This window comes from Prionailurus viverrinus, chromosome D3 (assembly GCF_022837055.1).
Source record: "Prionailurus viverrinus isolate Anna chromosome D3, UM_Priviv_1.0, whole genome shotgun sequence".
Taxonomy (NCBI): domain Eukaryota; kingdom Metazoa; phylum Chordata; class Mammalia; order Carnivora; family Felidae; genus Prionailurus; species Prionailurus viverrinus.
This window is the reverse complement of record NC_062572.1, coordinates 95116031-95143825: the sequence shown is the minus strand read 5'-3', so window position 1 is coordinate 95143825 and position 27795 is coordinate 95116031. Positions and strand designations below refer to the sequence as shown.

Sequence of the window (27795 nt, the reverse complement as noted above, 5' to 3'; positions counted from 1 at the left end):
AAGTCTATTGCGTGACAGTGTTTCATACCCTACATTTTTACCTACCAACAAATTCCGCCTGACCCTTCGACACTCAGCAATTAAGGTGGTTTTTTTTCCCCTTGCTTACTATATAGTTACGACAGGGATGTTTTTCGTTGAATGCTTAACGTTTACAAAGAAAATAAGGTTGTTCTATTTTTCACACAAACAAAACAAAGTACTGATGTGAGGATCAGCTACCCATCAAGCAGGGAAGCCGTGCCCGTGTCGACGTGGGAGACGTCGAGAGACAGGGGATTCGAGGCACGACCTAAGCCTGGCATGCACAAACTCGGGATGACCACGCAGAGTGTCAGAGCACTTGTCGGCCGGCCTACAGTAAGCACGTTGTTAAAGCTGAAATTATTCCTAAGATCCTTGCAGATCGCCTGAGAAATTTCAATACTGGCTTTAGCATTTCCTATATGGCACGTATCCACTCGACAGGATACTTTTTATAACTGACAAAAATGCCACAACACAGCACACTGTCTACGAACATATGTATACACACGGGCACACATCTCAGATTTGTTTCTGCAAAATGCAGGCTTCCTTTATGTTCACGCAGGACAATCTGGTCATGTCCGGTACCATCGGCTTCCTCTGTCATATTAGAACCTTGATTCGGGTATAACCAATTTATCAGGAGTCATCAAATTTAAATCAACACAGTGCCTTAAAAATAAGTGGCAGGCTAAATGTTTAATTTTTAAGGTAATAAATTATTTCAAAACACTCTCTTACGTACAATCTGTGACACATCAAAGACAAACAAAAATGAGTATGTGTAAACATGCAAAAAGAGTCTGGAAACTACTTGGAAATTTAATTTGCACTCGATGTACACAAGTTACATTAAAATCCAGGGCTGAATATTAAGAAACCCCGTAAGTTTCTAACGTACCATACTCCTCATTTTATTTTACAACGGTCCACAGAATTTATTTGAAGAGTGGGGACATAAGAAGACTAAAATGTACAAACCACTGCCATCCCAACGCGACACTGAATACTATTCGTGTGCACTGCTGTCTTATTTCCTGTTTGTATTTCATTGCAGGGGGCGGGGGGCGGGGGGGGGGGGGGCGGGGGGCGGCAAAATGTGCGGCACTCTGTAGTTTAGCCAGCAGAGGGCGCTCAAGTTTGATGCTTATTTTTTCTGAATCCTGAAAGCCTTTTTTTTTTTAATGCAGAAACTCAATCTCTAATTCAACCAATTCAGTATATTTAATATGTTGTTGTTTTATAAAAATAGTTACTTTAAACATCTATTTTTGCCATGCAGAATTCAGGACATAATTTACAGACTTCACCATGCTGGACTGCAGGGGAATCTCCTGAAAAGAAATATACTGTCATATAAGGGATCATTTTTAAAGCCCTGACATCCAAAATACTGCAGGTGACTAACACAGTACCAGAGCGCTAAGGCTTCTGAAAATGCAGGGCTATAAACAAAACTGACACACGAAACAATGGCCAACGGCTGACATTAATGGTTTCAAGACGCTGCACCCTCATTTTCGTCTTAACCAAGTAGGAAGCTATCAATTTTACATGGTTTTGCCAAGACCACTCACCAATTTAAAATAATTACTTCAATATCCTAAGTTATCCACTGACACCAGAAACCTTAACGTTCAATATCGTTCATGTAAGTGAAATTCGAGCTCAGGCATTTGGATTTCAATATAATTAAAGAAGCAGTTGATTTGGGTAATTTTATATTTAACAGATATTTTACAAATAGCATTAACTTAGTCTCAAATCCTTACTATCTAAAAACACAATAGCCGTGAGTTTAGGGTCTCGTAATGCTCTCACCGTGTTTAAACAACAAAGCCCGGGGGCGCCTGGGTGGCTCGGTCGGTTGAGCCTCCGACTTCAGCTCTGGTCGTGATCTCGCAGATCCTGACTTCAAGCCCTGCATCGGGCTCTCTGCTGACAGCTCGGAGCCTGAAGCCTGCTTCGGATTCTGTCTCCCTGTCTCTGCCCCTTCCCCACTCATGCTCTGTCTCTATCTCTCAAAAATGAATAAACGTTAAAAAAAAATTTTTTTTTTTTTTAAATAAACAACAAAGCCCAGAGGGCCGCAGCCAGAGCAGATCAGGCCCGCGGTCACCAGTACAAGGGACACCCAGCATGCCCAGGGACACGGGCCGTGGCCCGCATCTTCCAACACTTTAAAGACCTGACGCTCTTGGGAGTTCTTTGTTCCCTAGCAACATGAGAACCAGATTTTTCTAATAATAACTCTAATGGTACTTAAATTTTTCAAGAAAGGCTTTTATTAGAGTCTTAAAAGTTGAACGGACACGGCAGGAAAGGGAAGACCACTGATTCGGGAGAGCGGCCGACAGGAGGCAGCCCCCGCCTCAGGCCGCAGCCTGGCCCCCAGTGGGCACAGGAGAGACGGCGGCCGGCTGCTCAGTCGGGAGCACGTGCATGTGCGGGGCCCCTTGAGTGTGTCAGGTCCTCTATTTTAAACACCGTGCCTGTGGATTTCAGAAATGCCCTGGAAATACACTCCTATTCACTCAGAGATCACTGACAAAATGGTATCGGCTGGAAAATGCTGCATTACTGAGCCATTACCGAACTCTACTCGAGTCTCGGCCCTACTTACTACTTGCCGAGGGGACCGTCAAGCACACAGCCACGCTTCTCACGCTACCGCGTCCTGAAATCCCCGAGCGCAAGGACGGCTTCCCTTCGGGGAAGAGCTGAAAGAAGTCTATGCGATACCTTTCTGATATCCAGAAAATGAGGCGTTGAAGGAATTATTCCTGTGAGTGGCTTGGGATCGCTGGACCACAGGTAACAGGGCAAAGCTGGACGTGGAGGAGGGCACAGGCCAGAGCACCCCCCCTCCGGCGCGGCGAGGCCCTGCAATCCACAGGAGGCGCGAGGCGGGCCGGGGGAAGGCACCTGCCGGGGGCTTCACCCTGAGACCTGTTGGTCCTTCCCCTCCCCTCCCCTCCCTTTGCTTTCCTTTGTTTAAAACATTGCATGGAACGGGGGCTAAGGGGCACCACCTTTCCACCTGCTTATTTTCCTTACACAACTTTGAACAAAGAAACGGTTATATTTCTATCAGTAAATAAGGTCATCAATTGGTAACGAAATCTTTATTTCCAACCCTAGGTCCTCTTTCGTAAGACGTCACGATGCAGAAGAGTCTCCATAATAAAGTCAGAAACCTGCTCGGAGATCAACTTTAAGCTGCTACGTGTAAGCTCTTGCTTTGGCGCTCGGCGAGCATGTGCATACGACGCTTTGCGCGGGAGGGAGGGCGTTGGCACTAGTTCAGTGTCCCGTAGAACAGTGACTCCAGGGGTCTGGCTTCCTTAGGGACTGCAGTCGGAGCTGCTAGTTGCCAGCAACACGTCGTGGGATGGAGGGGACGACAACTAGCAGGAAACCCCAGTGGCAGAGTCCCGTTTAGCTCCCCGTCTGGCCCTCTGCAGGCCACCACGCCCCCCGGTGCTGCCAGCCGCCACGTCCCAAGAAGGCCACGATGGCGTCCGGTCCCGCGTCACTGTCTCCCTCGTGGTTCTCAGTTTATCGTGTCAATATGTAGGCACTTATGGACCAGGTAAGGTCTCCACCCCAATCTCCACACATCCAGCAACTGTCATTACATAAACCACTCAATAGTGCTTGTAAATCAAGGGTCATTAGCTGACTTGACAAGATCTGGGACTACAGTATTTACTGGAATCAACCAGGACCACTGTGTCACTGAGCTCACGGAGTCCCTGGCGATGAGAGGCCAGCCCCCATCTGCAACCGAGGGCAGCACCCGCGAGATCCGTAGCACACCGGGGACCAGAGCTCGAAACATCTCGGAATGGCACGGCCCCGCACATGGGGACCAGTTCTGTCCATGTTCTGTGACCACCACCCCCCCCCCAACGTCAGTGTCAGCAGCTACTGACCCACAGTGAGTCGCAGGTGACCACGCAGAATGGCGTGGACACACTGGTGGACAGTGGCCACCGGTCTAGCTCTGAGTCAGTCCGTGGCTCTCAAGACTTACATGCCTCTGGGTTTTCAAGAAAAATGGAATTGAGCAGATTTGCTGAAAACTGCGTATGACAAACTTGAGGCGGTTAAAGACTTTCCACCTCGCTTTACCTCTGTTATTATCAAATCTGTCCGTGTAAGAAGAGTTATTAGCGGCATCTTGGCGAGATGTAGCACTATTTTAAATCTAAAATTTTTGTGTCCCTTCATATCTTCAAAGACATTTTATGAACCATTTCATACTTAATGGCTTGTAAGCGATCCAGGAGTTAGGAATTGTGTGAAAAGTTGCCCAGATTGACAGATAAAGTGAAAAGGTCTGTATTAATTTCCAAATAAAGAAATGCATGGCGTGGTATCTCGCGACGATTACACGCTAAAGTACCAATTAGAACGCATCAGAAACTAGAGCAAGTTGACACTCTGCAATAAAGCAAATAATTTCCAGTTGGAGGGGCAGAAAATGTTAATATGCGATGTTCAAGCCTGCAAGAATCTTTGTAAAAGGAAGTAGCTAATAAGGTTTAATGATGCATGTCAGGAAGCCACAGTATGTAGGGAAACACAGCTGGCTTCATTTTGTAAACTATTTGATATACACATCTTTCTGGTTCGCGATGATCAGCTGTGCCAGTGCCGCAGGGGACAGTTCAGCCCGAGTCAGGGCACTCTTCTCCTCCCCTGAACTACAAGTGAAAGACACTAACATAGGACAGTGCTGCAGGCTGGGGCCCTGACCGCACTGTATCCGCTCACAAGAGAGGATTAAAGAAGTCTTCCGTGAAGTGTCGCGGAAACCATCTTACCAGCCCGAAGAGCTACTAAGTGCTAGAACCGTGACAACAAACCGTAACGCAGATGAAACACCTGGATTTAGTGAATTACTTACCTTCCCAAAACGGACGCCATCATTCGTACCTTGCTACTGAAATACCAATCATCTGAAAACCGGCTCCACGGAGAAACCCCACAGCTCAGGACCGCGCGGCCCTCCCGGGGGAACACGTGTGTGTGTGTGTGTGTGTGTGTGTGTGTGTGTGTGTGTGTGTGTGGAGGACTCCACTCCAAAAGGCACACGCGTCCTGCTCACACGCACTCGGCTCTGGGGCCCTGGGACGTGCAGGGGACAGCAATCGGTAGCAGACGACAGAAGCTCGCAGCACATGTACCCGATGGCAGCTGAGGGTCACTGGAAGCCAGCGAAGCTTCCACAGGAAACCCCGTGTTAGGCAACCATCAAACGGAAAAGCTCTCAGACACAAATGAACGATTCAGCCACCAGAAGACAACTCCTAGGTCACAACACTAATATCAGAATGCTGTGAAAGCACTCGGGGCCGCTTATTTGAAACGTCATTACACACATTAGCTGCTAAAACAAACGTGCCACGTGACAACGAAAAAGCAGTAAAATTCTACTAATTAGGGAACTGTCTTACGGAACATACTCAACAGGTTCCGGCTCCGGGTGACGGCTGGGAACAGCCACTGTGCCAAGAGTCTGCACTGAAGGTTCCCCGGCACCGTGGCGGTGGGGGGTCACAGCTCCCGGTGATCTGAGAAGAGTCTCGGAGTCTCGAAGACGGTCTCTCAAGCCTGTGTGCTCAAAAATAAAGTCTTATGACGGCGCAGCCAGCCCGGAAGCGAGGAGACGAGGGAGACCGTGCCACCCAGTGGGGACGTCCCCGCCAGGAGCTAGCTCCGTGCTGGAGTCCGTCAGTCCACGTTCTCTGTGAAAGAAGATGCGGGCAGAAACGCTCCACGCAGACAAAAATCAAAGGCGTAAGTAACTGATTCACTGTAACAAGATGAGCCACACTGATAACTAAAACGGTTTCATTTTGGGTTGAAATTGTTCACCTAATTTCCAGCTTCTCACGACCTTAGCAACTTCCGAGCCAACGGTCTTCACCGAGTGCTTTGGCATGACTTCGTCGTCCATCCTCGGAACCCCATCCCAGGCCAGTACGCACGGCTGACGCCCCAGGAGCTGCGGCCGGGACCTGGCCGGACCCAGGTCAGACCCAGGCCGGTGGCCCAGGCCTCCTGGGCCTGCAGACGTGCGCTAGAGAGGATCTCGTTTTCATCCCCACAATCAGATCTTCGGTTGCACTTCTCATTAACGACACACACTTGCATTGGGTTCTCGAAACGAAGACTGGTCAAACCCCGCTTATCAAAATGTTCTCTTTACTATTTCTCATTCAGATGTGGTAAAACTTGCGTAACTGGCAACAAGTACTTAGGGAAAAGAACAGACTAAATAAAACGGATGTTGTAACCGAAACGACTACGAAACAGTCATCAAAGGCAGGTCCTTCATCCAGCCAAGTGAACGGAAGCACACCTTCGCCACCTACCCGGCTCCACGCCTTCCTACCAGAGGGGCCTCCCCCTGCGCTCTACGTGGGTCCGGCTGACAACATCCTGTCCTCGGCACAGCTGGGGGACATGGGGCCACGAGCAGGGACGGTGTGTGTGGAACCCTGAAGCTCTGGGTTGGGCAGGAGGGCGTCCTTGGAGAGCCAGGGGCAGGGGACACGGTGCACACAAGTGCCCTTGCTCACCTGCGCAGCAAGCGGGCCTGACGGACTCTCTCGGGGCCCCAGACGCTCGGAAAGGCAACGTACATCCCCGCGTCTTTCCGTATCCCTCAGAGCTTTATAGTTAATTGGTAATTAACTGTCCTCAGGAGACAATGCTCTCAAGAAAACGGCAAGGTTAGAAACGCATCCCTCCTAAAGGCTAATCATATAACTTACACGAAAAGCATCGTAAGCGAGAGAAGAAGCTGCCGTGAATTGCCTGAAGCAAGCGGTGGTCATCAGATTTCCTTCAAACAATGACACACTGCAGGTAAGCTCATTTTTCTTCAATTTCCTTTCAAAGTAAGTATGACATGATGGTAGGAGATGGCACCATAATGACTAGAATTTAAACGAATTAATTCTCACCCGACTATTTTCAGTACCTATAATACGCGGAAGCACACCGCTTCCTCCCATCTGCCTGTCACTGCGACAATAGACTCAAGCAAGCTTCGGCGTGCGTGTCCTCCCAGAGCTCAGGGGCCCACGCTGGGCCCACGCTCTATCCTGGGGCTCGGCTCTAGAAGAGCCCGTGCACACGTGCGGGTGCACGCGCCACATCTGTGTGAAGCGCAGGGATTTAATGTGGCCTGTTTGGAAGCTCCCCGTCTGATTTTCGTCTCGAGATGCACAACCAGAGCCTGACTGCGGGCGGCGGGCACTCGGGCAGAGCTGGCGCCTCTCTGGGAGGGTGTCCGTCGGCCAGTCTAGCACCACGTGACCACGTGGCCTCCAACCTTCCCACGTGGCTTTCTGAAGCTCCTACAAGGCGCGACACACCCGGGCCCAAGGGGTCTGTGCCTGAAAGCCCCCTTCGCCTCCGAGCCATCTGCACGGGCGGTTCAGGGCAGGCTCAGCAGGCGCCCTGGCGGGGACGCCCTCCCTGGACCTGCCCTGCCCAGGCCACGGCGGGCGCAGGGGAACTGCTCATTCTTGTTCTTCCTCAGGTGACAAAACCGCACGTACTTATCTATCCTCTGATCGGATTTTTACCTTTACTTTTTATTCCCCCACCTGTGTTCCAATCCAAGCCAAAACGAGGCTACAGGATAGCTGACTTGGCTGTTGAGCTGCCCCCCATCTCGCAACGGGAGGGCACGGGAGCTGCTGGCCCCTTAGCCACCGGGCACACACATCACCACCTCAGCATGGGAGGCAGAGGAAGGAAGCCGAATTTCAAGTCGATCAAACCTGCTGCCCACCCACGTCCATAGCTCGTGAGGGCAGAAGGGTGGCCCAGGGCTGGCCGGGAGGGTCGGGGGCGGGCTGTGCCCACAACAAACCGGGGAGCTGACCCCGGCCCCGCCCACTCCGTGAGGAGACGCGGCTGGGGAAAAATCCGGATGCGGCCGAGCGCCTCCAAAGCGACCACCCCTCCCTCCCAAGGTCGGGATGGTACGGAGCCAGAACAACAAGGGCGGGACGGGCCCGGTCAAGGGCACGCTGCACTCTGGCTCCAGCACAGCAGCCCGCAGGGCTGCCAAACGGGAGGCACGCTGTCTCCGCACCCACATGTCAGGCACCCAAGGTCGGCCTCCCTCACACCCGCGCCACGGCAGCCCCGTGGCCCCACGGGGTTAGCAGACCTGAGCGGCAGCGGTGAAGAGGGCTATCGGCGGCCAGACGGGGTAGTTCTTATTTTTTTAAGTTTATTTATTTTGAGAGAGACAGAGCAAGCGGGGTAGGGGCAGAGAGAGAGGGGGACAGAGGATCCGAGGCAGGCTCCGCACTGTCAGCACAGGACCCGATGCCGGGCTCCAACTCATGAACCGTGAGTTCATGACCCGAGCCGAAGTCAGTGGCTTGACCGAGCCACCCAGGTGCCCCTAGACAGGGTAACTTTTGACATGGCAGTGCTCGACATCTGATTGGGGATGTATCGTTAAAATGCAAAGTATGCATTTAATATTTTTAACGGGAAGCCAATTTGGGAATAAAAAGTTCACTGCAATTACACTTTTATAGAGCAGTAAACAGAAAATGAAATTCTAAGAAGGTAACAACTGAAACAGCATCAACAAAGTCTACATACATACTTACAAGTGAGTTGAACAAAAGGTGTACGAAACTCTACAAAGAAGAATCCTAAGACATTATTGAGGAACTTAAATAACACCTGAATGAACGTGGGATACACGGCATGCGTCAAAGTTCTCTGAAGATTAAAAGCAATCCGAAGCAAAGCCCCTGCACTAACTGAAGATCATTAGCACAGAAGCTGATGAACACGAACAGAGCCATCGGAGAAGAGGGTCCAGACGCACACCCGCTGCACACAGACATGCACCCACACCTGCGGCACCGGGGAAAGGACAGACTGTCAAGACGGGTTATGGGTCTGCTTCCTCACACCAGACACAAGAATAAACTCGAAATGGATGAAAGACCTAAATGTAAGACAGGAGCCGTCAAAATCCTCGAGGAGAAAACAGGCAACAACCTCTCTGACCTCGGCCGCAGCAACTTCTTACCTGACACGTCTCCGGAGGCAAGGGAAACAAAACCAAAAATGAACTATTGGGACCTCATCAAGATAAAAAGCTTCTGCACAGCGAAGAAAACAATCAGCAAAACTAAATGGCAACCGACAGAATGGGAGAAGATATTTGCAAGCGACATATCAGATGAAGGGTTAGTATCCAAAATCTATAAAGAATTTATCAAAGTCAACACCCAAAAATACAAATAATCCAGTGAAGAAATGGGCAAAAGACATGAATAGACACTCTCCAAAGAAGACACTCAGGTGGCCAACCAACACACGAAAAAATGCTCAACATCATCATCATCACCATCACCATCACCATCATCATCATCAGGGAAATACAAATGAAAACCACAATGCGATACCACCTCACACCTGTCAGAGTGGCTAAATTAACAACTCAGGCAACAACAGATGTTGGCGAGGATTCGGAGAAAGAGGATCTCTTTTGCATTGTTGGTGGCAATGCAAGCTGGTGCAGCCACTCTGGAGAAGAGCATGGAGGTTCCTCAAAAAATTAAAAATACAACCACCCTACTATCCACCAACTACACTACTAGGAATTTATCCCAAGGATACAGGAAGCACTGAGTCAAAGAGGCATATGCAACCCGATGTTTACAGCAGTGCTAGCGACCATAGCTAAAGTATGGAAAGAGCCCAAATGTCCAGACACGTGAACGAATAAAGAAGATGTGGTCTGTATACAATGGAATACTACTCAGCAATCAAAAAGAATGAAATCTTGCCACATGCAACAACATGGATGGAACTAGAGTGTGTCAGGCTAAGCAAAACAAGTCAGTCAGAGAACCACAAATACCACGATGTCACTCATATGTGGAACTTAAGAAACACAACAGATGAACACAGGAAAAGGGAAGACAAAATAAGGCAAACACAGAGAGGGATGCAAACCGTAAGACTCTTAAATGCAGAGAACAGACTGAGGGTTGATGAAGGCAGGTGGGTGGGGGATGGGCTAGAGGGGTGACGGGCACGAAGGAGGGCACTTGTTGGACGAGCACTGGGTGTAATATGTGAGTGATAAATCACTAAATTCTGTTTCTGAAATAATTATTACAACATATGTTAACTAACTTTGAATTTACATTTTTAAACAAGTAAAATAAGTCAATAAATAAAACTTGACATCTAAGGGGGAAAAAAAAAAAAAGGTTACGGGTCCACTGAGTGTCCACATGGGAAAACCGCAAAGTGTCCCGTCCCCACGCACACCAAAGAGAAAACCCAGTTTCACAGGTCAAGAGATGTGACAGAGGTAAGAAGATAAGGGAATATCTTTGGGACCTGGGGCAGAGGGAGACCTCACACCAGAAAGACAAGGGGCCAGCTGGATTAGTAGAGAACCGCTATTCCGCAAGACTCCAGGAACCCGGGGGGGGGGGAGTCCCACGCCCTAGCGGCCACCTGCTCAGCAGGAGACGGGAAGCACTAACGGCCCAGGGGACAAACAGCTAAAAGACACACACGGGTGCTTCTCACACCAACATGCCCGGGGCCGCCAGGAAGCTCAGGAAGGGAGCTGAACCTCATCAGTCCTCGGGGACATGAGGACAAAGGACACAGGAAGCGTCCCCACATATCCCTACAACGCTCCCAGCGGGAAAAGCAGGCGATGCGGGCGGGCACCAGGTCACGGCGGAACCGGGGCTCCCGGCACCGGGATGGACGAAAAGCGTGTGTCGTCCTGGAGACTGGGATCACGCGCAGCGACCGTGAACACATCGTGCGGCCAGGCCCCCACCCGGGGGAAGCACTCCTGGGCGCACGCCGACACACGCACGCCGACATCTGCCGCAGAACCACCGGGAACGGCGAAACGCTGGCGGGGCCCGAAGGTTCCCTCCCTCGACTGCAGACAACGCACCTCGCGCTCGCGGTCACACCGGGCACGCGGGCACCGACGCGGCACACGGCAGCAGCTGCGGCCGGCCTCACACACGCAGAGCTTTGCGCCCGATGGGCCAGGCTCGACACAACACGCTTCCCGAAACCGCGTTGTGCAAACGGGAGAGCGAGAGGAGTCGTGCCGCCGAGGCAGGGCGGTGGCTCTGCGCGGGGAGGAAGGAGCGAGGCAGGGAAGCTCCCGGGGCGCCCTTTCCCGCCCAAGTGCCAGACGGGGAGGTGGCTCGCCGACCCGCACGCCTCAGGTTTGTGCGCTCTGGTGCACGCGTGGGAACGGAAGGTGAGAGTTACAACGGGGTAACGCAGACGCGATGTCACTCTGTTCTTGAACCCGATGCGAGGACAGACGGAAACCTTCACCGCGGAAGCCTCCGCCGCTCCACGGCACAAGACGGAGTGCTAGGAGCGAGGCGTGTGGCGGGCGACCGCCTCAGGGGACGACGAGGCGCAAAACTGGATCTAACGCCTCAGAAGACGCTAACGGAGAGCACCTCTGGAAGCTCAGAGAAGGAGCCGGCATATAACGGACGCGACCATCTAAGGCGGCACAGGGGCGCCCACAGACGTCCCCCCACGGCGACCCACGCTTCCACGCGTGACCGCAAACCGCACGCCACCCGTCGCACTCCCGAGCCCCACGGCATGCACGCGGCGGCACGTGGGTGCACACTCGCCTCCCTGCTCGTGCCGTCCGGCAGCGTGACTGCGAAGGCGGTGGGGGCGAGGGGGTCTCCCTCTCTCCAGTTTCCCAACCGGGTGGTCGTGTTCAATCTACCGGTTCCTCCTCCCTCCCAGGTTCTGGAAGACTCTGGCTAACGCTTCAGCTGTCCTTTTCCTCCCTGGGCTGGCCCCCTCCTCCGGCCTGTGCGATGGCGAGGGGACACCCGTTCCCGGCGGCGTGGGAGGTGGGGGGGGGGTGGCCTGCCCCTTTCCAGGCCGGTGCTCTGACTTCCTCTGGCTTCCGTCAAGATGCTCCCTGCCTTTGGGTCGCCACGGCCTGAGTGTCACACAAGTGGGTCCCGCCTTTCCTGGCATTCACCGGGCTCGGTGTTCCTCGAGCGTCCTGATCCGCGGCTGGCGTCTGCCACTAGCTTTAGGGAACGCTCAGCGTTACTGCTTCAGCTGCCTGTGTGTCCTCTCTGCGGCCGGTGTCCCCGCTAGGGGTGTGTGGCATTGCTGAGAGTGTCCTCGCTCCTCGGGGGCTCCGCTCCAGGCTTCTGGGTCCCCCTTCCCGTTCCTTTTCCTTTCTGCTTCTCGTTCGGGAGGTCTCTCTGCGCCTGTCTTTGGGCGGAGTCTCCCCTGGGCCGTGTCCAGCCCACCGAGAAGCTCACCACCGACGATCTTCGTTTCTGTTACAGTGATTTTCATTTCCACCACCTCCTCTTGGTCCTGAGTGTCCACCTCCCTGAAGGCAGCGTCCACATCTGCTTACCTCGGTCGCATCTCTTGACCTGTGAATCTGGGTTTTCCGTTTGATGTGGGTGGGGACGGGACAGTTTGCGGTTTTCCCATGTGGACATTCGGCGGACCCGTAACTTTTTTTTTTCCTTAGATGTCGAGTTTATTCATTGACTTAATTTACTTCTTTAAAAACTTAAATTCAAAATTAGTTAACTCTCACACAACGTCTACTTTTCCTATTAGAGCCTTTAACGTGTTGACCATGGACCCTTCACGTTCCCGGTCTAACTCCAAACACGGGGTCACACAGGGGCCCGGCCCTGCGGCTTGCTTCGTTTCGTCAGACTTTTTCCCTACCTGGCAGCGTGTCTTACGAGGTTTATTTCAAGCCGGACATGACGCACCATGTAATAGGAACTGACGTAAACAGCTTTTAGCATGAGGTTTCCTATGAATCCGGGCAGGACCTCCGGCGTCCACCTCTCCGTCTCCCGCCGACCTGGGCTTCCTGAGTGCGGCTTTCTCGCTGGGGACCCACTACGGCTGCACCAGCCACCCGCTGGCGTGCGCGTACAGCGTGGGACAGGAGGAGTGTTCTAGAATTCCATAACTAACTCAGGTTTTTAATGGATCTGCCACCTTCACAAGTGGGGGGCTGAGTGGAAGAGATGCCCTCCCCGGTGGCACAAGGCCAGACAGGCTTTTCACGGTCTACGAGTAAGACACTTGCCATTTTCCCCTCCCTGCCTCGCAGAGCAGGTGGTGTTCTGCACGTAAAAGCCCACGGAAGTGAGCCCCCAAGACGGCAGCACCCAGGCCCCAGCCTAGGTGCACAGCCGTCCTCCAGAATCTGTCACAATGAGCACTTAATTGTTCCACCCAGTTTCCGGCTCCAGCTCAGCACATCTCAGCCTGTGTCTCCAGATTTCGGGAGACAGTCACCGGTTTTGTGGGCTCAGCTCCTTTCCGCTCAAGGGCCAGGAGTGTGGGTTTCCCAGGCTGATGCTGGAGGGCACAGCGTGCTCCCCGCTTCCAGCAGGATGGAGGGGCAGTGACGAGGCCCCAGGGATGCCGGAACCACAAGCTGGGAGAAACCCAAATTTCTGGTCACCCCAAGAAGAGCAGTCTCCAGGCAGGAACAAGCTGTTTCCGAGCCACTGGACACGTTGGGGACTGTTCCTACACATTAGCTCACTCTGAGTCACCTGCCATAAAACCCTGTCAGCAAACCCCAACATCCGGATCCCTGCTTCTGGGGACTCCTTGCTGGAGAAAGTCACACAGCAATTTAAGATAATCCTTCTAGAAACGCAGGCTCCAGCCTCTACTAGGGCCTCAGCAACACGGATCCATCTCTCCAATGCCTTGCACGGCTTGCTCTCCAGCCTTCTCCACTCCAAATCCCCGAGGTTTCTCTCAAGGCCAGAGGCCTCTCCCCTGACTTCACTTCCTTTTCTGTTACGTTTATTTGAGAAAAAGCATGCATCAGCACAGAGACCGACGCGGGGCTCAATCCCACGGGTCACGAGATCACGACCTGAGCAGACATCAAGTCTGACACTCAACGGACTGAGCCACCCGGCTGGCCTCACTGTGACAGACAAACACATTTCCTGCTTCATCCAGAACACAGAGCTGAGTGGCTTCTACACCCCGCTGGACGAATCTGCACCCACCGGACTTCCTCCTGTTCTCTCTCCTGCCTCGTGAAACGGGAGGTCCCCCCATCCGGTTCAAGCACACCCGCCGCTTTGCTGAAGGCCTTCCCGCTTCCTTGGGGATGTGCTTCTGCCGACCTGGTCTCTCTGGAATCGTCCACCTCTTCCCTGCTACTGGCGTGGCTGGAAACATGCTTCCATGGAAACGTGGCCACACTTTTTCTGCCCTAGAAACAACAGCCAGTCCCAGAAAACCTGTCAGGCCATCCGCTCCCCCCCTCTCCTTACCTCTCTCCATCTGACTTCCACCTTCACCTTCTAGAGGTCCCCAAAGTCGTCCCAACAGTCAAATGCGTGTCTATTTTCTAGTTAGCTGCATTTGATACTGGTGATCACCCCCTCTGGCTCGAAACTCTTCTCTGATTCAACTCATAGCTCCGCCCCTTTTTGTGGCTTCTATTCCTCTGACCTATACCCTTAAACTCTTAGAGGAGCACAGATCACGTCCTTGGCCCAAGCCTACTCAGTTTTCGTGAGTAATCTGTCCCCACGATATCTCTACCATGACCAGGAGATACAGGACCATATCTAATCGCACCTAGAATTCTCTACCTCCGAGTATGCCAACGTTCGGGAAGTTTAGAGTAGTAGGTACCATTTTTACAGGAGGTAGGCAGGGATGTGCAAAGCATGCCTGTATTTTCCTAAAACAAGTTCCTAGATATTCAATCTAGCAGAATATAATCTGGTCACATCCTACAATTAGCAATTAGTATTTCAGATTTAAATTAAATTTCATTCTGGCCTTGGCCATTCTGTTTCTGCGCCCCTACCTACCTCTAAGTTCCAGGATGGGCTGAGGGGGCTCAGTAGCAGCTGAGGACGGGGAGGCCACCCTCCGCCCACTATCCGCAAGGTAGCGGCCCTGGGTGCTGGATCCCGGGGCCGGTGGTCTGCACCACGGCAGCCGTTCTCCCGGTCTTCTCCCCAGTATGCACCCTCCTGGGGGCATGGAAACCTCCAGCACTGTCCTGTGTGACTGTGAAGCCCGCAGTACTCGTGGGAGGGGCTCACATGCAGAGGACCGGGGACCAGGCTGTCTCCGGCTTGCACAGCTCCGCTGGTGGGGGCGGGGGGGGGGGGGGGGGGGCGGGCAGGGCCTGGGAGGCAGCAACGCCACATCCACACCTGTCTTTCGTGTCCTGTCCCGTCCAGGGCAGGCTAAGACATCGCGGGGATGACCATGCTGGACGGTTTCTTCGTGTCATCTCTCTTTTGTACCGCCCACAAATAAACTCTACCTGGGTTCCCTGAAGACCCGACTTCTTAAATCTCAAAGCGCACAGTTCTTTCAAATCAAAGTCTCAGATCTCAAGACCATTACGTTTGTTTGTTTGTTTGTTTGTTTTAAATCTACTTAGAAACTCAAAAGCTGAGTACTAGGCTACGTATTTTTTGCTTCACGTTGATATTTTACAAATTCTAGTTCTCGTGTGTCTGGTGTCAGAAAGCGGCCCGGGTTCCTTCTCCTGCACGTCGCTGTCCAGTTTTCCCAGCACCACTTTCCGACGCGACTGTCTTTTTTCCACTGGATATTCTTTCCCGCTCTGTTGGAGATGCGCTGGCCACACGTGTGGGGGTCCGTCTCTCGGTCCTCTCTTCTGTTCGTGGACCTACGTTGCGCAGTTATGAAGTGTCGGACGCCGTGCTGTACACAAAGTGCACGACGTCACCTCCCCACTCTCGTGCCGTCCAGCCGGCTGGCGTGCGTCTCCCCTCGCTCTGGCACAGCCTTGCACACAGCTGCACAACAACCCACCGCACCACACACGCCTCTGCCCCTCAGCTCGTCCCGCCCCGGGTCGGGGGTGTGGGTCAAGCCCTCCTCGGCGGCACAGAGGGCCCTGGGTGGCCCAGCCCTTGAGCGTGTCTTCAAGGACAACTCTTGCCGCCCCTTCCTTACACACACACCAACAGCACCCCGTCACTCCTGGTCCGGGACCGGGGCACGTCCCCGACCTCGTAGCCCCCTCCTCGGGTCCGACCCCTCCGGGCCCCACCTCCCTCACGACCCCTGGTCGGTTAGGGTCCATCTTCGGTGCTCCCCACACACCCGACGACGGGCAAGACTGTAACGGCCGGGTCTGTTAACGTGTGTCCCACTGGGCGGGCGACACGCTCCTTGAGGGAAGGGGGTCTGTGTCCCCATGTACTTCCTTCCCTCCAGAAGCACCTGTTGTACAGAACAAGTGCTCGCCGACGACGAAGGAGCGAGTTACCAGCACTCCAGGCAGTTCTCAACAGAGCCGGGAGGCACTAAATACAGACTGAGCATTTATGCTCACTTTCTCAGTATGAAACGTGTAAGGTGAATTGGTAGCAAACAGTTATAAGCAGAAGCAACTTCGTATTCATCAATAACAGCAGCCAACAGCTCGACCTGCATCCAACGACCAAACTAACGGAGATTCAGAGCCGACAGCGAGCAGGCGTGGGCCGGGCCCCCCTTCCCCACACACCAGGGTGACAGGAGCCGAAGGCCTCCCACCTCACCACAGAAGCCAGTACTGCAACGCTAGCAAAACAACACTTCTAGACTTCTTCAACTACTGAGATTCTCTTTAAGGGGAAATGATGGAGTTGCTCTTCGTTCACTCTTAAAACCTGCATGCGGACTGTCCCTCCAGAGCACGGTGAGTGGCACTTGGAAAACAGACCCAGGCCCTGCGTACCCTCCCCCCCTCCCCCCGCCCCTTCCGTCCAACGTATTGAGTCAGCGTCAAAACAGAGACGGAACACTCACAACCTGGCACGTTACACGTCCTTAAAACGATTCGAAACGTGTATTAAATGAAACTGTGCGATGACACAGACACTTTAAGATGTGCAAGAACCCGTTTACTTATTGACTGGTGTTAATTAGCAGCCCTAAATATCGTTGCAATCGTTACGGTCCTTCAATGCAGACAGCCAAGCTTTAAGGACAGATCTCGAATAAGAATTCGGGACTAATTAAGGAACGTGAGGGAACTTTTCAATCTGATATTCTTCTAGAATCCAGAGTGCACTCTTTGGTAACCTGACCTGACTGCCAACGAGGCTGAGAGTGCGCTCTCCCAGAGTCAAGCTGCTGCAAAGCCATCTGCATTTATCTGAAGGACAGAACCAATGCATCATCTCAGCCCGAAATTACAACTTGGAAGTAGTCATTTTTCTTTATATTGTTTGGAATTAAAAACATATTAAAAGGGTCCATTATGAAAATTCTGTTTTCTGTGTTGTGGGTTTCAGACCATGTCTGTGTCTTAAGGCTATGAATTGTAATAAAAACACAAATTATTGACTTTAACTTAGGAAAATTGTCGCTCGCATGACTAAATACCCAACCCAAACACAATAAATCCCTCTCTAAATCGTGTCACATGCAGCCCGCTCGTCCCCACAGGTTAATGGACTTTATGTAGCAATGTGACCTTCGTCTCCTTCTCTGCTTCTCAACGGCACGTGGTTTGTGCCCCGCAGCCACGCGGCCCAGCCGCAAGCACTCCCGCGGGGAAGACAAGTTGCGGGCGTGCGGCTGCACCCGCACCAACAGCCAGGTCAACAGGAATCCTCTCTGTGGCTTGAAGACCTAACTTTGGGCTCCAGGCCTCGTTTCCCTAATCTGTTCATTAACTCTGAAGTCACTTAATTTGGAATATTAAAAAACAAAAACAAAAAAACAAAACTATCCTTAATGTCAACACAGCAACTCCTACCTCAAATAAGTCATTACTTATCGAGGGTTTACTATTTGTAAAATATAGGTGAAGAGAAGATAAACGTATCCACGACGCATTCCCTCTTTGGACTGTAATCTCTTTCAGGACACCGTTATCATTTCGAATCCCAAGCAGTAACAGAGGCAAAAGGCGATTCGCCTTCAGTCCGGTTTACTGGATTCTGGAGTGGCAGACGGAGAGAGGGGAGGGACGTGGTTTCGGCAGCGTCTCTGCCCAGGGTCCGGGAACCGCTGTTCGGCAGGAGCGGGGGTGAGGGTCGGGGTCCACATGAACAATCAGGCCTCGCGCCCGTGCCTGCCCAGGGCTTTCCGTGGATAGAGGGAGGTCCCACAGAAGAACACCTGTTAGGCGGACATTGGAGACTGGGACCACGGAGATGCCAAAACTAAAAACACTGCTCACCAGAGAAATGTTGCAGTCCGTCTCAAAGAGTGAGCACTTCCTCTTACGTCGATCAAAGACCAGTACTATCCTGTACTCACCTACAGGCTCTCGGGATGATGCTCTAAGTGTTTACTACATCTTCTATCGGTTCTCTCAACAACTGACTCATCTGTTTGCTCCATCAGGATGCACTGAACATCTAACACGCTATACGCTTGGGCTGAGGTCTAGAAAACGAATAAGCAATGGCTTTAGCCCCCAAGAAATGAAATAAAAGTGAAAAAAAAACATTGGAGAATAATTAATGTGTCCCCGCCCTTTCGAAACACAACACACATGAATGTGCCTGAGCAGAGTGGCCCAGTCCCCCACGAGGGCACAGGCCCAGGTGGGGGGCTGGGGCCAAGCCCATGGAGGAAGGACACAGGCAAGGATGGGCTGGCCCAGATATGCGGGAGTTCAACAGGAGGAAAGGGGTGCAGCCGGCAAGTGTGGGCACTGGTCACGTAAGTAAATGCATCGAGGTAGCCACAACCACATTCTCACTCTCAGGGAAAGGAGTTCCGACACAGAAGGAGAAAACTAGAAGAAACCCTATGGACCTGAACTGAAGCAGGAAGTGTGTCTGAACTCAGGGTAATCAATACACGTACATAAAAACAGGCTTCGTGGTGTGTGGATGTGCCCACATCTGTCCATCTCTCCAGCCATCCACCCATCTTCCTGTCCATGCGTCCATCCGTCTCCTTACTCTGCCCGATGCCTGGGCCCGGGTACGGCGCATCTCGACAGCCACGAGCACACCCAGCTCCGGACCCTGACTTCCAACTACCATTCTCTGCTGACTGCACGCAGGACGGGGCAAAGAAGCTACAAGATGAATCCGGAACGTCTCTTTGCGGCAGAGAGCACAAACAGTGTCTCTCAAATGACAGCTTTACGGTCACGGGGCAGACACGGGGCTGAAGGCGCTCGGGTATATTCGCCACTCAGGGACAGAACAGATAACGATCCCGGAACGGGCACGAAAGACAGAGTCGGGTACGAAGGGCAGGGTCTGGGGCCCAGCGCCATCAGGGCCGTCCACTCACCTGCAGCCGCTCCCCTGCCCGGGCACCTGCCACAGCGCTTCTGCTACCCAGCTGGGCAGCCCCGCTCTCTATCACACGTGTGCACACGCCCCCCCCCAAATGCTCCACAGAACCTTCGAGAGAGCCACCTCTATACACTCTTTCTCACTCCCAGTGGAAACCGTCCAACATCTATTGCGTCTGAGGAGCTCGGAGGGCAGGAAGCAACGTGACACAGACAAGGACACAAGCGTTACCCCAGGTGACACGGGTGTTCCCCCGTTTGCTGAGCACGAACCCCGTGCCGGGGACACACAGACACGCAGACCCGCACAGTCCCTGCGGGCAGGAAGCTCGCGGACTAGAGGAACCGGCAGACAGACAACGGGTCACGTCTGTCCTAAGGCTCAGGATCGGCGCAGGCGGTTCTGAGTCCGCGCTGGGACCAGGCCCACACGGTCCCGCGGTCAGTGGACGGGTCGCTGACGACACGGGAAGCGCCCAACAGGCTCTCCCAGGACGCCGCCTCGAACCGTGACTTACCGCCACCAAACAGTAAGAATCTCAACTAACACGCCCTAAATATTCGCCCCGGGAAGGCTCCGCTCACTGTGGGGAGAGACTAATTAACCCGCAACTTGTATGTTTTGGGCTCGCTTAAAACTTTTCCTGTTGCCTCTTGGAGGCACCACAAGGACATACGCTGGCACACCAGTTTCAATCCATACCGGAGGTAAGAAGGGAACGTCTGATGTGTAATTTATCCCCCACAAGTTTCTGTGTCCTGTGTTCAAATGACAAGAGTTGAAAATGTCATTCTGACTCAAGGCCTCAAAAAAGTTTTCATTTTGATGGTCTTACGCAGTTTAAAAACAAGCCTTTCAGAGACGTCTGGTGTGATCACAGTGGGAAAGCTCTCACACTCACTCACACACGATATATTTTAAAGTTTTACAAAAGGTAATTATTAGCTGACACTGCTAATTACAGAGGAGAAAAGAAGCCATTTAATTTCATGTTAAATTTATCATACACATGTTTTAGTTAACGCGGTTTTAAAAAAAGAAACTTTGGTACAGTTGCTACTCTAATGTCAACAACTCAAATTTTTAAAAAACAGTAGCATCCAAATACATTTTCAGATGCACGAAAAGACAATTAAGTTGAAACCAGATGTTTTAAGATTTGCTTCTGAGGAGTATTTTTAAAAAAATTATCACTTAGAAAAAATTAACCGTGGAGGGAGAAGAAATGAGCAGCTCCTTCGGAAAGCTGTGCAATCGCTCAGAAAGTGTGGCAGGAGCTGTGCCAGAGGCTCGAAACCGCAAGGGTGGCCAGCACAGGACAGGGGTCCCCACGTGGGGCGGGCACAGGATGGGGGCGGGGGGGTATCCCCGCACAGGACTGGCGGGGCGGGGGCGGGGGGGGGTTGTGTTCCCACGTGGGGCCAGCAGAGCACCGGGAGGGGGGTGTTCCCACACGGGGCCGGCTGTCTGGGAGGGCCTCGGTCGCTGGCAGCGAGCTGGAGGCGCCCCACGCAAGGGGCCAGCCCCGAGGACAAGCACGTCACAGGACCTGCCGCGTGCTGGCCGGTTGGTGCCCCCCCACCCCCCGGCCCCAGATGGGCTTCTCGCTCTGAGGAGCCAGGTGGGGCCACGGACCCTGCACAGTCGGCCTTCCCAGGGCACAGAGAGGATACCAAACGACCTTCCCTCCTAGCTGAGCCGGCTGGGACTCCCCGCCCAGGAAAGTCTGCTTCTGGCCACGCTCCACGCACGTGACCTGTTCCCGACCCAGGATGGCCACGCCAACACCCCACTGCGCGCATGGTGACACAGCCCTCCTGGGAAGGAGACACCACTTCTCGGAGCAACGGGGACATCGCGCTGCCCCCCAGCACCCCACCTTCCTCCAGTTCGACGACGGCCCTGTACTCTCGGACCTGGCCCTCACCGGCCCCTCAGAGCCCCTCAGGATGGCCCGGGGGAAGGTCTCCGTTTTGCAAGCTCACACAAAGTGAGAGGGAGACGGCGTGATATACAAGGCTCCACACCTTCCAGAAGCTTCTAACCATTTTTATGGCCTCGGAATAAGGTTTCCAGGTTTCAAAAAACAAAAACAATCACGAAAACGCTTACTTGCTTCTTGAATGAATTCTACTTCTTTGTTAAGATTTTGATTACGAAGAATTTAACCAATACGGCTTGGAAATGACAAAATACAGTCAAGTATTTTCACTGAACACACAACAAATGAGAGGAAGCCCTCCTCGTTGAGAACTCCGTGTCCAACTAAGTCTCTTTAGTGAGACCAAGTATGTATTTTATTTTAAATGATAAATAGGCTTGTGTTCCTACTTAGAACACCTGCTTTATAATCAGATTCATATTTAAGAGGAACTTAGGGACTAAATCCAGGTTTTCTGGTGTAGATATTTGCTGCATACTCTGATAGAGCATTATGTCCCAGATGTTATCATTAGGACTGCTTTCGAAGCATTTAGCATTTTGCCTCTTTATTGCTTTCCTGAAATTATAAGTTTATTTACATTCACACTGCTGATGAAGAAACACAACTTTTAATTGTGAGCAGCTGTAATATTAACGTGTGCAGTCACACAAGTGTGGCGAACACGGGGTAGCGCACTGCCCGAGCGCCGAGAGCCACCCGGGGTCCCGTCTGCACGCCGCTGCGCTACGGGTTCCTCTAGTTAATCTTTTCCCGAGGAGGCTTTCAAACACCACGGCTTGTTAATGTTAATAACAGCTATCCAAAAGAGCGTTCCCGGAGCTCGACGGAGATCCACCACGATGCCGTGCTCGACAACACGCAGCGCCTTCGTGAGGCACGTGATCGCATTGCTAGCACATATTTAAACCCAAAGATGTTTTATTCCTCAAGAGGGCAACTATGAAACAAATTAAGGGGTGCACTGATCGCACGCAACCATGAGAAAAGAGAAAAATAAGTTATTCTATCGTAACGTCTTAATGTAGGTCAAAGCAACTTTTAAAATATTAATAAACTGTCCTTTTTGAAGTAAGAAAAGTGTTCTCCAGAACAGCCTTGGTATCGCACCCTGCACAGTGCAGCCTGGATGGTTCTGTTTTGTTCTGTTCTCCGCAAACACCCGACAACAATGCGGGGAAGAGGCTCTAATTCACATAATGGCACATATCACCGGTCTGTCTGTCAGTGAGACGTCGGAGAGCATCTTTTTATTAGAAACGCGAATCAATATGCCCGAGGGACTACAATAACTGCTTGAAGCAATCTGTATTATCGCCTCATCCTGGATGCTTTTGCTCTGAGCAACTTATTATTATGAATGGCATGAAAATGGCAACCTGTCACAATTGATTTTTCTTAACCTCCTGGAAGAATTTTTCTGTCTTAAATGTAATCAAGTATCATCTTATTAAATATGTCTCAAGCTAGGTTTTATAGAACAGTCCATTACTCAAGTTGCATTCCTTGTAATTTAAACTTTCACCAAATATTATTAAAGTACTCAGTAATCAAAACTTCTGATTTGTTCAAAGTTTTAAGATAAAAATTTCAAACTGAGGGGCGCCTGGGTGGCTCAGTCGGTTGAGCAGCTGACTTCGTTCGGCTCAGGTCATGATCTCACGGTTCATGAGTTTGAGCCCCGCCTCAGGATCGGTGCTGACAGCTTGGAAACCTGGAGCCTGCTTCCGATCCTGTGTCTCCCTCTCTCTCTGCCCCTCCCCCAATCACACTCTGTCTCTCTCTCAAAAACAAGTAAACATAAAAAAAAAATTTCAGACTGAGTAGACCCCACCTTCCTGCTCTGCACCTGCCGTCAGTGAGTGCGGGAGAGGAAGCGTGCTAGCCCTGAAAAGGAGCCAGGAGAACTTCTCTCTACCTCAGATGTTTCCTCCATCTGACAATCTGGTAGGATTTATTGTCAATCCCCATGTCTGGATAAAACGTGCTACGTTTTCTTAAAAAGTATTCTGGTAAACCCTCGTAATATTCATAAAGCTGTATGTTCTGATTACATAAAATTATCAACTTAGATTTCAAGGATCACTTTAAAAGGATTCATTGAAGTGGGCCACTTGTCAGCAAGTGGGTTTGGTTGTAGCTTAACTTGCCTACAAATTCTCTTTCCTGTCACGACCACTAAGGAAAAGGCGGCCTGTGTCACGGCCCCCAGACGAGGCTGCATCTCCCTGCTTCTGACTCAGGAGATCCAGGAGATCCCCGGGGCGGCCTCAGTGCAGGCACAGGGGACGCCCAAGTCTCCAACCCTGCGCCGCTCAGCTGGGCCACGAAAGAAGGCTGTGTGGACACAGAGGGGTCACAGAGCAAGACAGGTGGCTGAGGCAGCAGCTAGAGAAACTGCCTGAATTTCTGTTTCTCAAAACGCATACTTGGGACAGAGTGGTAGCCTCTGGGACCCCAGGAGAAGCGCAGGGAGGGCTCCCCTTCCTTTTCTGCTTGAGCTTTTCTTTTTAAGAAGCAGCTAGAGAGGAAAGAATAGACACAACGAAGACAAAAAGAAGTGGCCCACTTAAGGCTCGGAACAGGAGACGGGTAGGAGGACAAGGTTAACAACAGGTTTTACGAAGCGGCTTGTCACGGTGGCTACACAGCCGGTGTCCCTACACGTGGCTCCAGGAGCACAGATGCCGGTGAACAGGCCCGTCTGACCTCCGTGGGGAAGTCAACTCACGTCCCCGGAGCCAGCGGGACACTGCGGGGCGCGGGGCAGGGCCACGGGCCGTGGGGACAAAGGGTTGTGACGTCGCAGATCACGGCCTGCGGCACGCTGGCCGCCCGTCCGCCTCGTTGGGAGGCCGCTGTCAGCCCTGTACCCCCTGACCCTCCCGCCCATGACCCGGCACTTCAGAGCGGCCACCGGGGCTCCTGAGGGGCTCCTGACCGTAGGCCTGAGAAGGCCACACCCTCCTTACTGGTTCCGTCACTAACCTGACTCCCAGCAGGGGGCTCCTTACCGTCGCTCTGGAGTTGGCTGGAGTTGACGAGCCTTCACCGTCAGGCGCGGGTCCTCCGGGGCTTCCCGTTGCGTCCTGCGTCCTGCTCTCCACCGTCTCCGTTGTGATGACCGCTGGCTTTGGCCTTCCCTCCGCCACCACGGCGTTCACGCAGGGCTTTCCACCCGGGAAGCTGGAAGCAGCTCCACAAGTGAGCACGCGCCTGTCTCCGCTCGCTCGTGAGGGCTGCGGGCAAACGCATCCCCGAGCAAGAGGGGAACCGCGCCCCTCCGAACCCAGGAAGCCGAGAGAACCTTCTCTCCACACTGGAGTCACTGCCCCTGACAACCGTCGGCCCACACGCTGCATTTTCTCCTGCGTCAACCGAGCGCCGCTCTCCTTCCGTGGAAGGCACCGGTAGCTCTGCATTTTCTCACCGCAGAGAAACGCAATGGATGACATCCTGGCCCCGTGCCCCGGCCCGAGCGTCTGGCCCCACGGGAACGCGGGGCACACGACGACGCCCACGTCCGCGGGACTCTCCCGGCAGGGCACGCGCTAGTCCCTTTCCGTGGCTCTCGGCCGCCCCCCGCCGCTTCCGCCCTGCCCTCCTGGCACCCCTCCTCCGTCAGCCCTCCCCCGCCCGCACTGTGCGGGGTCTCAGGAGGCTCGTCTGGTCTGCCCTGTACGCACGAGGCCCGGACACTCTCATCCGCAGCCACGCCGGGGCAGCCAGCGGTACCAGGCCATCGAGACGCCCCGCTTCTCCCCGAGAAGAGGGCCCGTACCCTCCCGGGGCCACCCCTCCCCGGAGGAAGCCGCGGGAGTCAGCAGGTAACCCGCCGTGGCCGGGGCCTCCACCCCGGTGCCACGGAAGCCCGTGTCCAGGAGGCTCCCCGAGGGGCCGGGAGGACCGCCGGCTGTCGTGTCGGTCACGCGCCCTGAGGAGAAAGGTCTCGGTCGCAGGAGGCCGCCGTGGCTTCGGGGCGGTCTGAGTGGCGGCACGACGTAGAGACGGGGCTCACAAGACGCACTTCCAGCTGCGGCGACTCTGCCGTCACGAGCGGCACGGTCAAGTTCCACCGACCACCGTGTGGGTCGGCGTCCCGCACGCTCGCTGCGCCCAGGGTGGCCCCGGGACTGAGGATGATGAGCAGTGTGCCTCCCTAGAGAGGGACACTCAGGTACACGATCCGACTTGCCTCTGAAGGGGTTCCTTGTTTCCAGTAGCTGTCTCGGATGTCCAGGAACACGGGGACGTTCCTCCACACAGTGTCTTAGAGCGAACGATACTTTCTGTCCTCCTTTCTTCAGGCATCTGAGTGTCACCGAACCCTTTCCTCCAGCATGGGTCAGTGCTTCCCCTGGAGAAACTACAGCTGCTCCTCTCTGCCCACTGTAGCACGCTTACAACGTTTCCTGAAGTTTTCTCTTATAAACCTGGCACTTAACGCTTCGAAAGACTTAATAATATACGCAAACGTAGAGATTTTCTTCTTCTTACGCCTTGATTTACGGAAGTGTTTTCACAGCACATGGGAGCTCTGTGACCCTCAGCGCCCTCACGGAGAAGCGAGCCCCACGCTGACAGGCGCAGCCTTCCGCACGGCGACGTCCCTGCTCTAAAACCAGATGACACCGTTCCCTCTGAGGGCTGTGCGGACTCATGACGTCACGTCCACAGCGCCTGCCGCGTGTCGGCTCTGCGCCTCGGCCTCGGCTATCACGGTTATGCTGATTTCCACCGGAAGGGGAGCCCTGAAGGCTGACTTAAGCACCAGAAAGGCGCCAGCCGATGACAGCACGTTTGCTCCACACGTGGGGCTGACAAGTGGCAGGGCAGCGTTCTGAGACCCATTCTGCAAAACGCCAAAGCCACCCTTCGTTTTATAGATACTTTGCATTAACACGAAGGAAACTTAGAAGGCTATTTTTTTAAGAAGGAGGGAGTGGGGAGGAGGAAGAGGAGGAAGAAGAGGGAGCAGGAGGTGGAGGAGGGGGGCGGAGGGGGGCGGAGGAGGAGGGACGGGAGCAGCGGCAGAAGGCTGTGCACACGGGCGCTCGGGGGTCCCCGGGCTGCCCGGCGTGGCGGCGTCGGGGAGAGCGCCCGCCCCACGGCTGCTTGCACAGTGAGCATCTCGGGACTGACGACGAGGGCTGGGCTGAAGAGGCATGGCACTCGTTCACACCGCACACTTCACTTGACAGGAAGACAGTAATGTCGGGGGACGTTTACTTAGCAAGACACAGAATCAAGCCACTTGCCCAGGGCCACAGAGCTGGTTGGTGGCAGCACCGACTCTGACCAGTAAACCCTGGGCCAGCTCCTCACCGCAGGCGGCAACGGGAAAGGTCGCCGGAGCGCCCCCGCGTCAACACCCACGGAAAAGAGCACGTGAGCCAGAACCACAGGCGCGTGGACAGCGAGCTGCGCACAGGGACGGTGGGAGGGGCCAGAATGTAAGCCGCGCCAAAGAATAAGGTGCCCGGAGACAGGAGTCACGTCAAATGACAGGACAACTTCTAAGATTTTAAAACTTAACATTTAAAATTGACTTTACCCTCAATATTCATCCTAAAAGTAAAACGATTAAGGAAAAAAACACACCCTACGACTCACACATGCATTGTTAGAACATTCTAGTTTTGCTTACTGAAGAAAAAAAATCACCGTACTTCCCAGAAAACATAGGCATGTATGCATGCGATTCTGTCGATAATTTAACAGTTTATTCTCAAATAAATTTAACTCTACTGAGGAATTGAGGACTCTGATTTCTTCAAATTAGTGCAAAGCTGTAATATAACCGACAAGCATAATTCTCCCGGTTATCACAATCAGAATGTATACTAAAATGCTAGTAGTACAACACTTCTCTGTCGCTTTAGTCGATGTGTCACACACAGAGCCATCTGGGAGTCCTGACAGACACAGTGTTCGTCAAGCTCACCAGGATGACTCGTGTGACCCTGGTGGAGTCCAGGGCCCTCCAGACCTGAAGCTGTCCGTGCCGCTCTGCTGCACGGCAGACGGGGAGACATTCAGAGGGTCACGGATGCCGTCCTAATGTTGGAAGGCTTAACTATTTTACTTTATTGATTTACATTTATTTCTTTATTTTGAGAGGGAGAATCCCAAGCAGGCTCCACGCTATCAGCACGGAGCCCTACGCAGGGCTCGAGCCCACAAACTGTGAGATCATGACCTGCGCCGAAATCAAGAGTCTGATGCTCAACTGACTGAGCCCCACCCAGGTGCTCCAGAAGGGTGAATTATTTTTTTAAAACAGTATTCAGCTGAAAAAAGAAAAGAAGAAACACATCGTATCCTTTAAAATATCTCCTCAAAGAATTATTTCACTTCTGTTGCTTTGTACTAAAAATTCCAACGAAAGTTAACTTTTTCTATTACTCACAAAGCAAGGTATGAATCCACGAAGAGTGGTTTTTTTTTTTGTTCTTAGACACACTTCCAATTATATTTCAA

General features: G+C 52.9%; 1 protein-coding gene across 5 annotated transcripts in view; it reads right to left on the bottom strand.

Moving 5' to 3' along the window:
* Positions 1-27795, bottom strand: part of ATP9B (ATPase phospholipid transporting 9B (putative)) — a 248910-nt gene that overhangs the window by 90683 nt on the left and 130432 nt on the right. Inside the window, exon 11 of one of the 5 annotated variants that reach the window (XM_047828022.1) lies at positions 5499-5646. The exons of 3 other annotated variants lie outside the window; for them this stretch is intronic. In XM_047828022.1, coding sequence (XP_047683978.1) covers positions 5499-5646 — 148 coding nt within the window. Of the gene's footprint in view, positions 1-5498; positions 5647-24329; positions 24799-27795 lie in introns of those variants that run through there. One more of the 5 variants, XM_047828024.1, reaches the window with a different exon arrangement.